The 13,039-nt window shown below is 39.9% G+C and overlaps 1 protein-coding gene across 8 annotated transcripts in view; it reads right to left on the bottom strand.

The window, feature by feature from the left end:
* CRLF1 (cytokine receptor like factor 1) overlaps positions 1-13,039 on the bottom strand; it is a 217,563-nt gene that overhangs the window by 97,593 nt on the left and 106,931 nt on the right. For 5 of the 8 annotated variants that reach the window (XM_088469001.1, XM_088468994.1, XM_088469000.1 and 2 more), the window contains exon 1: positions 7,976-8,235. The exons of the other annotated variants lie outside the window; for them this stretch is intronic. In XM_088469001.1, the coding sequence (XP_088325127.1) occupies positions 7,976-8,030 (55 nt within the window). In that variant the 5' untranslated portion in view covers positions 8,031-8,235. Of the gene's footprint in view, positions 1-7,975; positions 8,236-13,039 lie in introns of those variants that run through there. 8 annotated transcript variants of the gene reach the window in all.

The raw sequence follows: 13,039 nt of genomic DNA, 5'->3' as shown, positions 1-13,039 counted from the left end.
AAGTAACTAAGGACCTGATCCATCTTTTACCTATCCATACGCATGATTGCTGTGCATCACCATCATAAGCACACTTTCAACAGCCAGTACTAGGTGCAAATGAAGCATCTGGAAACAGGCGTACAACTCTGTAAAGCCTGCAGTTCTGTCTACACGCACTTACTGAACATTGTGTGTGAGAACACCCTGCTACAGCCCAGTTCTACCTCTTCAGAGGCAAGTGGAGGTTCAACTGAAATGCAGACAACGCTGCATCACCGTACTTGTGTACACTCAGTTCTGGAACATGTCCAGTATAAAAATACACAGTATATGCTCCACAAACCGGCGTACATTCAACTGTGCATTGGACCCTATATATGTGTTGCTGACATTACCAGGAAGGGCACCTACTGTATACAGGAGGATGATGTCTATATCTTGACTGATCAAAATCAGTTCTATAAATGCCAAGTGTGTATTTTTCCAATTAAATTTAAATGAATACAATTCCGTCCAACGCACTATGCTACTAAACAGGTAGGCACCAGTTACTGCTGGGATTTGATATTTAATTCAGTGGTCATTAAAATAATATACATGAACAAAATACCAAGGATGTAGCATAAGATACACACATTTACAACTGCTTGAAAGCCACATTTGATATTAGAAGGTATTACAGAACAAGGTGTAGCAGGGCCAAATTCCCTGCGGATAGCTAGTAAATGTCAATATGAGACAGTTGAAAAGATCACTTAATGTTTTTATTTCTCATACACTCACTAGAAATACTAACATATTGCATTATTATGACCTACATGAATGAGCAAGGAACAATACATGTGTATAAAAGTAAAACAGAGGCACCCAACTGCTGATGTATTCGTCCCTGTACATGCTCATAGGTAATCATGCGATAACATAGTTCTGAAATATATGACTGTGTGCACATAAAGTTATAACAATGTGAAAGAAAAGTGATTTCTTGTCTTGACTCAAGGTAAAAGACATAATAAATCTAAGTGATACACCAAGCTACTTAATCATTTTCTTAAATCACTGCCTGGAGTCTCTAGTGAGAGAGTAAATATACAGGTTGATAGTATCACATGTATTATTTGTCATCCCTAACAAGATTGCTATACTGGTGGTCATTATCATGTACTTGCATTTGGCGATATGGGGGCTGGGTGTAGCTGTGGCAGTAGCATGTGCATAAAGTACATTGTTTTAGCTTTGTTTCCAATTCCAGTATCTCTTTCTTCTATTCAGATATTAGTCTTTTTCCTAAAGATGTTAAACTTAAGTTGAAGAGATTTTTTATTCAAATGCTGTACTAACAGATAATGAGAGTCACATCTGATTAATTTGTTTAGATTGTTTTATCATGAACATTCAAATGTATAGCTTTTGAAAACTCTTTGAAGAATAGGTTACAAGGGTGCTTTGTAGGACAACATTCTACAGCTCTAATCCCCTGAATGAATAGTATGAGATAACAAATGTACAGGTCGTTAGATTAATTTCATTGTAGAAATAAATTCTCATTCACACCTAATTTCCAATAATGAATTTATTATGCAAATTCTTAATTTGGCAAACTAGTAATATTAAATATTTATTGCAAGAACTGAAATTCTAAATAAAATTTTCAACTCAGAATTGAATTTTCTAATAGGTTAACCTGCTTTGTCTTCTAAAAATGTGTAACGATACTAAGAATTGTTTCCATATAGACAGATTATATTTTGCAAATTTCACGCTTCTCACTTTTTATAGCATTCTGAACCACACTTTATATCATATTACTCATGTTCATGCACATTTACTATGCAACATATAGGCCATTTATATCATTCAAGATACTATATTGGAGCAATGAGTTAGAGTATTAAAACAATGAGATTGCAAAAGATGTTTTACAATCAAATGGAAATAAATGATATGTCAAATTACATAAAAATTAATTTAGAAGTAATTTGGAAGTTCCCACTTATTTACCAGTTGTACTCAAATATCTGACTAGAGCAAGTAAATTATCATAATTATTTGTTGTTATTAAATAACATTGCATTTAACTAACATAAGGCAAGCAAAACCAGCGGGGAAACTGAGTGTGATATTTTAATTTAATGGATCACAGAAAGATTTTAAGTAGATATTTGTTCTTTCATGCCTAAGATGTGTGATTATAAATGGCATATTTGAAATAGTGCATACCATTAAAAAATAAAGAAACAAAATATAAAGTCGAGGTTACAACAAATATCTGCTTGCCATCAGACAAAAAATATTTTGGAAACCTACGTGATCTGAATTGTGGGCTAGTTTGTACACCATAATAGATTCCATGCTATACCAAATAAATATGGACAAAGCATGTTAAAATCTGCTACAAAACTAGAGCATATATCCAAACACTTTTACATTTTGTGCTAGTGTCAGACAACCCATAGTTCTTCAAGGTAGGATTCAAGGTACAATTTTATCACTATCCATCACTCGGATGTAGGAGGGATGCAAGATGCAAGATGTACTGTGCATTCTGGATTTAGCAGAAATACAACCATGGAGCACATTTGTGCCTTCTATGAATAAAAGCATGAATCATTTGCTCTTTCATTTTTAGAAGCATTTTTAGGTTAACTTGCCAAAAGGCTAACATATAATTGTAAAGATAAGAAAATGTCTAAGATTGTTATTGTACACATTATATTTATTACCAGTTATTTATATAGCACACACACATTTTTAGCAGCACTTTGCAGATAATATTTGGCCATTTACATCAGTCCCTGCCCCAGCGGAGTTTACAATCTATATTCCCTACCACATGCTTACGCACATACACACTAAGGTTCATATTTTTGTTGGGAGTCAATTAACCCATCAGTATATTTTTGGATTGTGGGGGGAAACCGGAGCACCCGGAGGAAACCCACGCAAGCACAGGGAGAATATACAAACTCCACACAGTTAGGGCCGTAGCGGAAATTAAACCCATGGCCTAAGTGCTGTGAGTCAATAATGCTAACCATTACACCTTCTGTGCTATATATGATATTACCTTTCTACATGTATAGGTAAGCTATATATGCACATATAATAAATTTGTAAGCCTTTTTGTCAATATGTAAGAAGAAATGCTTATTCCAGGACAAAAATGTTACTAAAAGTCACTAGCCTTATATGATAGCACTATAAAAACTGTACAACTTTCAATTATGCTTGTTTGTACAGCTTTGTCCACATAACTAAGAGTGCTTTTAAACGCGCATAAATGCGTGTATTGTTTTAAATATGCGCATTGTAAGCCATGCACATTTGCAATCATTTTTAAATACTACCAGATTAAGGTAAATGTGCATCTGACAAGGCAGTGCTGCCTAAAACACTGATTTGTTTTATAAATGCTTTTATAAAATAAAAATTTGGACCAATCCAGATTTTAAAAAAAATGTATATACCTGTAGCTTTAAATATGTGGCTAAACCCATTCAAGCGTTCTCCGCACATATTTATAAGAGCAGAATTTTGGCCACAGCACTGATGTTGATGATCAAGTAAATGGGCTCTCAGTGTGGAGGGTCAATTTACCGTCAGTTACAGTATATTAATCTGATTAACCCTCTGGAACTACAGTCTAGTTACACCTTAGTAATTCTTTAGAGAACACTCACTGTATAGCATGTTAGGAAAAATTGTAACCATACAGATACATTTGTTCACAGGGATTTGGGAATAATAATAACATACACTTGTAGCTTAGAGATTGAAATTTAAAATAATGATTTAAAAACACCATGGTTTGTTTCATCACACACACACAGACACAAATATATATATATATATATATATATATATACACAAACAGTATATATATATATATGTGTTTGTGTGTGTGTGTGTGTGTGTATATATGTGTGTCCCAATATCTGGCACTCCCATACAAGCATCAATTGCTTAGGTGCCTTTCCTATATAGTATGTACAACACAGCAGAATGGACGGCACTCAAAGTCTCACAGCAGCAGGAATAAACTAGATACCAGTCTGTGTTTAAGCCAACGTTTCAGGAAAGACTCCCTTTTATGAAAGGGAGTCTTCCCTGAAACGTTGGCTTAAAATTAGACTGGTGTTTAGTTTATTCCTGCTGCTGTGAGACTTTGAGTGCCGTCCATTCTGCTGTGTTTATATATATATATATATATATATATATATATATATATAGAAATATATATATATATATATATATATATAGAAATATATATATATATATATATATATATATATATGTGTGTGTGTGTGTGTGTGTGTGTGTGTGCCTACATATGTTTGAAGATATAAATACATTACAGAGTCTAATATCTAGACATTTGTGGTTGGGATATAATTGCAAAAACTTCCTGGCCTGTAGATAATTATTTTACCTGTAATCAATGGGAAACCTTATATTTCTAGTTTTTTTTTATTTTATTTTTCTCATCTAGCAGCCAATAGACCATAATAAATAACATACGATTTCAAATCCCATCTGGTGCCGCTTTGGACCACAAAAAAAAATATATCCCTAATTTGGAAAAAGCACCGTACTTCTGTTTGGGATTTTTGATATTGAGAACACTGTTGCTGGTTTTCTAATGATGAAACAAAGTCATTTAAAAACAGGGAGATGGTTTTAACAAGCACAAGATGTTTTTAACACGTACAATGCATCGTGACCCCAGGTCTTTGTTGTTAAACTGATTTTTATTACAATTTTTGGTCACTGAATGGCACAGAACAGGCCACTTGTTAAAGCAAAAAGCAAAAAAGAGCGTTGTTCCAACAATCTATCCGCACAGTCAGTAGAGCAGTTGAGCTGAAAATGAAATTAAAGTATTTTTACGACATTCGTTAACACAGAGGCGCTGGCCAAAAGCCTTAGCATGGTCAGACAAAACCAGTGGCTGAAATTTAAAACATAAGGGTACTGCCTTACATTATTAAATTTCCTTTATTCTATCATGTTAATGCACACAGGGCTTTCTGACTCACTGGCGGGCCTTGTCTCTTGGCCATATTGCTTATGAATACATACAGCAACGTAAATTGCTTAATTAGGGTTAACTTGTGAAATTCCCCTTTTCCCCCTTACCAGTGTCCCCACCTACTTGAAAAAAAAATGTGCAAGTAAGGAAAAAAAGGGAAAATTGACAGGCTAAGAAGGCCTGCAGGACGGCAGGAACGTTTGACTTGTGGACTTACAGTTTAGAAGCAGGAATATTGCTTTTAAATACCAATGAATGGTAGTTCTGCAAACCTTAAATCACACTGCTTATACAAATGGTAAGAGGATGTCTAATATTATCTTCACTGGTTACATGGTATGGTTCGCTTAGGAAGGAAATCGGAAAAAAAAATACTGTTTTTTTTTTTCTTTTTTTACCTGCATTAGCAGACAATAATGATATAAATGGTGATGTAGGATTTAGTATTGCCTTCAAAGTGAAAAATATGTCATGCACGATTTTGTGACCAATTGTAATGACTGTATGGTAAGGCCTAACACGGCAACTTAACTTTCAAGGTACATTCATGCCACAATTAAAATAAGGTAAATGACATATTGAATAACATCTGACAGCAATCTACATAGATTGATTTTCATTAAACATTGACCTTCTTATACTGCCCCCAAGATTCCGCAAATACTGAGACTTCAGTTATCAATTAAAAATTGTCCCATTTCTTTAGAAGTACATATCTTTACAATAGGACATCTTTTGAAATAGATCTGTTACATTTTTGCCAATGAAAAAGTTAAACATCTCCAGATATTTACTATATACATAGATACATATACTGTACATCTGCAGTATAGCTTCAGATGTTTAAATAAAATATGTTTGTGTGTGTGTCTCTGTGTACTACTAAACATTGAACTACAGGTTACCTGTAGTTCAATATCTAGTAGTACACAGACACACACACACACATATATATATTTTATTTAAATATCTGAAGCTATACTGCAGATGTACAGTATATGTATCTATGTATATAGTAAATATCTGGAGATGTGTGTTTGCATGCAGCCATGTGCTTTTGTATTGCACACACAATACTAGAAGGTAACAACAATTATTTTACAAGTACACTACATTAGTTGTTGGTTTGTTTAACTTTCACATGATGATACATTACATAAATGACTGTGTGATATTCTGCACTGTTGCTTACTGTGGTGCACTGGTGATATAGTGCAGCTTTGCCTTTACTTGTAAATATCTCACATATTTTTGCACAGAACCAGACCCTCCAGCTCTGACGTGTTAATGGTAACAATATGATAACTCTACCATGCATTATCATTTCTTAAAGGCAAACTGAACAGCTTCATACACTCTTTCAAGATATGCAACTTCTGTTTTAGGACTATTGTCTAAGACATAAGAAAGAGGATTGAACAACTGCATAAATGCCCAAGACATCAGTAGAATATAATAGCAGCATTCTTACTGAGGATAGCAAGCAATGTTCATTTGTGGCATTTTTTTGGCACTGGACAAAAAAAGTAGAGAGTTAAGGTAAAAATTGTGATTTCTGGAAGGTAAGAGCGTTTATAAAGCTGTTAGATAAATGTAATTTTGACATAGCTTCAATAAATACAGCATTCAAATGAATGGCACACTCTTCTAGATCACATTCCCACGTAACAGTACAGAATATAGGACAAACCGCATTCCTGCCTATAAACATTAACATATATTAATGCAAATATGCAAACTGTTCCCCCACACCTATGATTTGCAGATGTCAGAATACATAAGCACATCGAAGTTTCACATGAAACAAATGTCCTAATGTCATCCACACAGATGTCCTGGAGTTATAACCGATATGTACATGCGTTCTAAGAACCCATTAGATGTCAATCGCTTAAGTGAGGAATTAATGAATGATTTAGGGCACTCGGCATTACTGAGAATAGGTACCAGACTCCTGAGCAGCCCTGCATCCAATCATCTGTGTCCAGCTGCTGCTTAATACCGTTCCTCAATGATTCGCAATTAATATACAGTACTCCTGCAGGCAACACGTTTATAGCTTTACCATTTTACATTTTCTGCTTTACTTCAAGCAAATCAAATCAGGAATTTACACACACACACACACACACACACACACACACACACACACACTTTAGTTTTTCTGCAAATATTTCAGACCCTCTATTGCATCTTCAGTGCAAATGGATGTCAGTTGGATCAGTATTATTGTAAACAGAACACTCTGCATTACTTTTTGTTTGTACACGTGATCTCGCGTTTCATAACCAAAGAGCAAAAATTGCAGCTTTGTATATTTTCACTATCCTTTAAAACAATAATTCCAGCGAGCATATTAAAGGCACAACGGAAACATGCCAATCCTCAAGCAGAACGATTTATGTGTACGTACCTTTTCAATTTAACAAGGTCTGTTCCACAACTGCAATCTCTTCATATGGTTTAGGCTTTTCTGAGCAGCTGAAAGCAGTACCACTACTGTTTATATTTACAGTCTTGTATCCGGTGCTTTCATCTCTATCTCTTATTTTATGATAGGAGAATGTCAGTTTATTAACCTATTTTTATTTGTAAACCATTAAAACAGTTTTCTGCTTTGTTTCAAAATACAAATGAAATGAGAATAACATAAATATAGCGAAACTGGAAAAGAAACTAGAAATTTACTAAGCAAGGCAAATAGTAATAATAAAAACACAAATTACTTATAGAAACATTTCTTTAAACCCACTGGATATTTTGTAACTCATTACAGAGTAGTGTGCAAAATAGTAATTCTAACGCTACATACACACATTATATATGTATTGTATTGCAAGCCTTATAGCTGACCTAAGTGTATAGTAGGGTTACATTACTATTCTATATTGACAGTGTCACCACTTTCACACTGCTGCTAAACCTGTACATGCATTACCTAAAGGAAAAATAAACACTACTTACGAGTCAAGGAGTTCACAATTAATATGCATATCCATAGGAGCACCAAAGAGATCATATTTCAAGGCTTTTTAGATCCACTTGAATACTTTGAAAAAAAAAATCCACCTTGAATCTTGTAAATTCCAAAAGACTTTTTTCTGCTGGTATGTACTGTTGTAGGGAAATCGCTGGTCTTTGTGGTCTTATAATATCATTTATTTATATGTACAGCAGGAATAAGTGCAGCATGTATAAAGGGAACAGACAGCTTGCAGGTTAAGGAAAACCCTTTTGCAAGTCTGAGCAACTGAGTACTGACAAGCTAAATATGCCTGTAGCCCCATTCATTTCCCCGCCCACATGGGTTGCCAAAATTACCAAGCCCTACATAGCAGAAGGGATTCTTTACTGTTCCTCCGCTGCCCCCTTTTTGTCATTCCCCCCTTACTCTTTACGTCTGCTGACATTTCCTGATTTTTTTCTTCTTTTCACTCAAGCTTCGTAAAAAAACCCTTCAGAAGTGAGTCACGGTGTCTGAGTCGTTAAATGAGGTCATTTAGAACATCCCGATTGCTGCCAAGCTTTCATTTGTGTCGTCATTAGAATATTAAATTAGTGATGGTGTATAAGAGTGCCAGAGCAGTTATCAGCAGTTTTCAATAGGCTAAAAGCTAACCCCCAAATAGTTTTCTGTGCACTGTACCATGCTATAATGACAGTATCTATGACATGATACTGTACATCTTTATTTTGCCACATTTGCAAAGATAGTTTAGGTCATTTTCTACACTGGTCACTCAAGGTTGGCCCTGCTTGTGTTTTTAAATGAACTTAAAACGTTTGATTATTGTGCAATAAATAATACAAAATAATGTTTTAAATAGAAGGCAATTTTTTATAACTGTGACACCAAAGGTCAGCATCGACCTGCAACACTGTTTAGTTGACTTTTTCAAACCATTTCCAGTTCGGGTAAGCATGCTGTACTGACAATTGTGAAGAGGCGTATACGTGTGGGACCTCTTATACAGAATGTCAGGCTCTTGTAGTTTGTTGGATAAGAGGGTTTCATTAGGTTCGGGTAATCATGCTGTACTGACAACTGTGAAGAGGCATGTAGGTGTGGGACCAGTGGCGTACTGTAACTAGGGTAGGGCCACCGGGGCTCATGCCCTGGACGCCGTGGGTACGGTACCGGCCCCTCCTAGTTAGCCTGTGTAGTGCAAACCGCAGTGAGTGGCGGCGATGTGTGTGTTTCAGCAGCCATTGAGAGTCAGACAGACTCTCATTGGCTGCTGCTGCGCCCACTGCAGGAGCCGGGCTCGAGCTCAATCATAAGCTCCGACTTCCGGCTCCTGCAGTGGATGATGGGAGAGATGTCATGACGTCTCTCCCATAATGCAGAGCGCGCCAGCCCAGGAGGACTGCTGTGCGGATGGCGGTGGGAGCAGGAGCCAGAGTGGGGACTCAGGTGTTTTTTTTTTTACTCGTGTGTTTATCTGCACTACTGGGGGCTCTGCATCGAGGGGGTGACCTCTACTGGGGACTACTACTGGTGGGCAGTGGCGTAACTAGGGTATTTGGAGCCCAGGGCAAGTCTAAAAATGAAGCCCTCCCTATGTGCTGTGAAAAATGGGCGTGGTCACAAGGGGTGTGGCCACTTAAAAATGGGGCATGTCAACATGACACACACCCCTTTCTTTTCACTCTGAACATTCCTTTCCATTCCATAAGCACCTTAATGCAGTGCTCCTTATACAGTCCCCCCTTTGCAGTGCCCACAGTAGTGGTCCCCCTTATGCAGGCCCCCAGTAGTGCCCCATATACAGTACCCCCAGTGTGCAATGTCTCCAGTAGTGATCCCTCTTATGAAAGCCCCCAGTAGTGCCCTTTATACAGTACTCCCAGTAGTGGTCCCCCTTATGCAGCCCCCCATTAGTTCCCTTTATACCGTGCCCCCAGTAGTGGTCCCCCTTATGCAGGCCACCAGTAGTGATCCCCCTTATGCAGTGCCCCATGTAGTGGTCCCCCCTATGCAATGCCCCAGTAGTGCCCCTTATACAGTGCCCCCAGTAGTGATCCCCCCTTTCCAGTGCCTCTTTTACAGTGCCCCCTGTAGTGACCCGCCCTATCCAGTGCCCCTTATACAGTGCCCCCTGTAGTGGTCCTCCCTATTCAGTGCCCCCAGTAGTGGTCCAGAGCAGTGCCCCCAGTAGTAAGCCCCTTATATATTGCACCCCAGTAGTAGTCCCCCTATGCAGTGCCCCAGTAGTGGTCACCGTTATGCAGTGCCCCTTATATAGTGCCCCCAGTAGTAGTCCCCCCTATGCAGTGCCCCCAGTAGTAGTCCCCCCAGTAGTGCCCCCAGTAGTGGTCCTCCCTCTGATGCAGTGCCACAAGTAGTAATCCCCCTAGTAGTAATCCCCAGTAGAGGTCCCCCCGATGCAGTACCCCCAGTAGTAGTCCCCCCCAATGCAAGGCCCCCAATAGTATCCTCCCCAGTAGAGGTCCCCTCCTCGATGCAAAGCCCCCAGTAGTGCAGACAAACACACGAGTAAACAAAAAAACACCTACCTGAATCCCCGCTCCGGCTCCTGATCCCGCCGCCATCTGCACAGCAGTCCTCCTGGATTGGTGCGCTCTGCATTATGGGAGAGATGTCATGACATCTCTCCAATCATCCAGAGGGCGGAGCTCATGATTGAGCTCCAGCCCAGCTCTTGCAGTGGGAGCAACAGCAGCCAATGAGTCTGTCTGACTCTCATTGGCTGCTGAAACACACACATTGCCGCCATACTGGCGGCGATGTGTGTGTAAATGTGTAGTGCGACTGCACTCACTGCGGTCTGCACTACACAGGCTAACTAGGATGGGCCGGTACCATGCTGCTGGATCCCACGGCACCCAGGGCACGGGCCCTGGTGGCCCTGCCCTAGTTACGCCACTGCTGGGAGTGGGGACTACTACTCTGGGCACTGCATCGGAGGGGGGGACCACTACTGGGGACACTACTGGGGGGGACTACTACTGGGGGCACTATATAAAGGGCACTGCATCAGGGGACCACTGCTGGGGGCACTACATGGGGGGACTACTACTGGGGGCACTATATAAAGGGCACTGCATAGGGGTGACCACTACTGGGGCACTGCATAGGGGGGACTACTACTGGGGGCACTATATAAGGGTCTTACTACTGGGGGCACAAGAGGCACTGCTCTGGACCACTATTGGGGGCACTGCCTAGGGAGGACATTTACAGAGGGCACTGTATAAGGGGCACTGGATAGGGGGGGATCACTACAGGGGGCACTGTATAAAGAGCACTGGATAGGGGAGATCACTACTGGGGGTCTGCATAAGGGGGACCACTACTGGGGGCACTGTATAAGGGGCAATACTGGGGGGCACTGCATAGGGGGGACCACTACATGGGGCACTGCATAAGGGGGATCACTTCTGAGGACCTGCATAAGGGGGACCACTACTAGGGGCACTGTATAAGGGGCACTACTGGGGGCCTGCATAAGAGGGACCTCTACCGGTGGCATTGTTTAGGGGGAACTAATGGGGGGCTGCATAAGGGGGACCACTACTGGGGGTACTGTATAAGGGGCACTACTGGGGGCCTGCATAAGAGGGACCACTACTGGGGACATTGCATACTGGGGTACTTTATAAGGGGCACTACTGGGGGCCTGCATAAGGGGGACCACTACTGTGGGCACTGCATAGGGGGGACTGTATAAGGAGCACTGCATTAAGGTGCATATGGAATGGAAAGGAATGTTCAGAGTGACAATAAAGGGGTGTGTGTCATGTTGACATGCCCCATTTTTACGTGGCTTCGCCCCTTGTGAGCAAGCCCATTTTTCACAGCGCGCGCACATAGGGGGTTAGATTTGCCCTGGGCTCTAAATACCCTATTTACGCTACTGTGTGGGACCTCTTATACAGAATGTCAGGCACTTGTAGTTTGTTGGATAAGGGGGTGTCATTAGGTTCAGGTAAGCATGCTGTGCTGACAATTTTGAAGAGGCATGTAGGTGTGGGACCTCTTATACAGAATGTCAGGCACTTGAAGTTTGTTGGATAAGGGGGTTTCATTAAATTCTAACATCTTTAACCCTTTAATTGGCTAATAATTTTCCAAAAATGCTCAGAAATAGACAATTTCTGATTGAATTAGGTCAAGAACATTTATTTAAAACGTATCAAACACAATCTTATTAAAAAAAAGTATTTTTTTCATATACTATACCATACAAATAGTAGCAATTGTTATGGTATGCTGTGCATGAACTTAAACTTTAAACACTTTCAAACTATTTTAACCATCCCTAATCTGGGGACCTGTATCGATATTTTTGATCAATACGGGATTGCCATAATCAAAAGGGCATATAAAATGATGCATAATATGAATTGATATATCGGAGATAGCAATGCGATGAGGGGTAGGGGCTCTGTTATCTTTATATATCCCCAGTGACTGTTCCTCACTGCAACTGCCAGGTATAAACTGGTGGGGGGCAGAGGGCTGATGGATATTAACATATTATACATTTACCCCGTGGCTGCTCCTCTCTGCACTTGGCGGTATATACTGGGGTAGGTCACTGCTCTGATTTCATTTCTAAGGCGGCTGCTCCTCTCTGCAGCATCCGAGTCTCCGGGGGCAGCCCAGAATCTCTGGAAGTGCTGGGCATGCCCCAAAAGTGCTGAAAAGTGGTTGGGTGAGGGGTGCCACAAGACCACTCCCCTTTTTGGACATGCATAGGGTCTATCTGAGGGATTCTTCTTTTATTTACTGAGAAAAGACAGTTTCTGTCTCTACACTGTCCTACACATGTATTGGAGGCGTAGGCAAGCTAATTTGATTGTCTCTCTACGTATGTACAGGAGATATGTGTACCTTTAGTTTTTTCCGTATTTCAAACTCATATTGCTCATGCCATACCTGGGACTTAAACTCCTCAATCTCAGTCACAGCGGTAAGACACATAGGAAGCCTGGTAATTCTAATTATATGATATTGGCAGATGTCTACAAGTTTGTAGGCACATAGCGGATATGAGCAAGGAA

Source organism: Taudactylus pleione, unplaced genomic scaffold (assembly GCF_031769625.1).
Source record: "Taudactylus pleione unplaced genomic scaffold, aTauple2 ptg000087l, whole genome shotgun sequence".
NCBI classification, from domain to species: Eukaryota; Metazoa; Chordata; class Amphibia; order Anura; family Myobatrachidae; genus Taudactylus; species Taudactylus pleione.
Note: the sequence above shows the minus strand (reverse complement) of the source record. Positions and strands in the feature narration are given on the sequence as shown.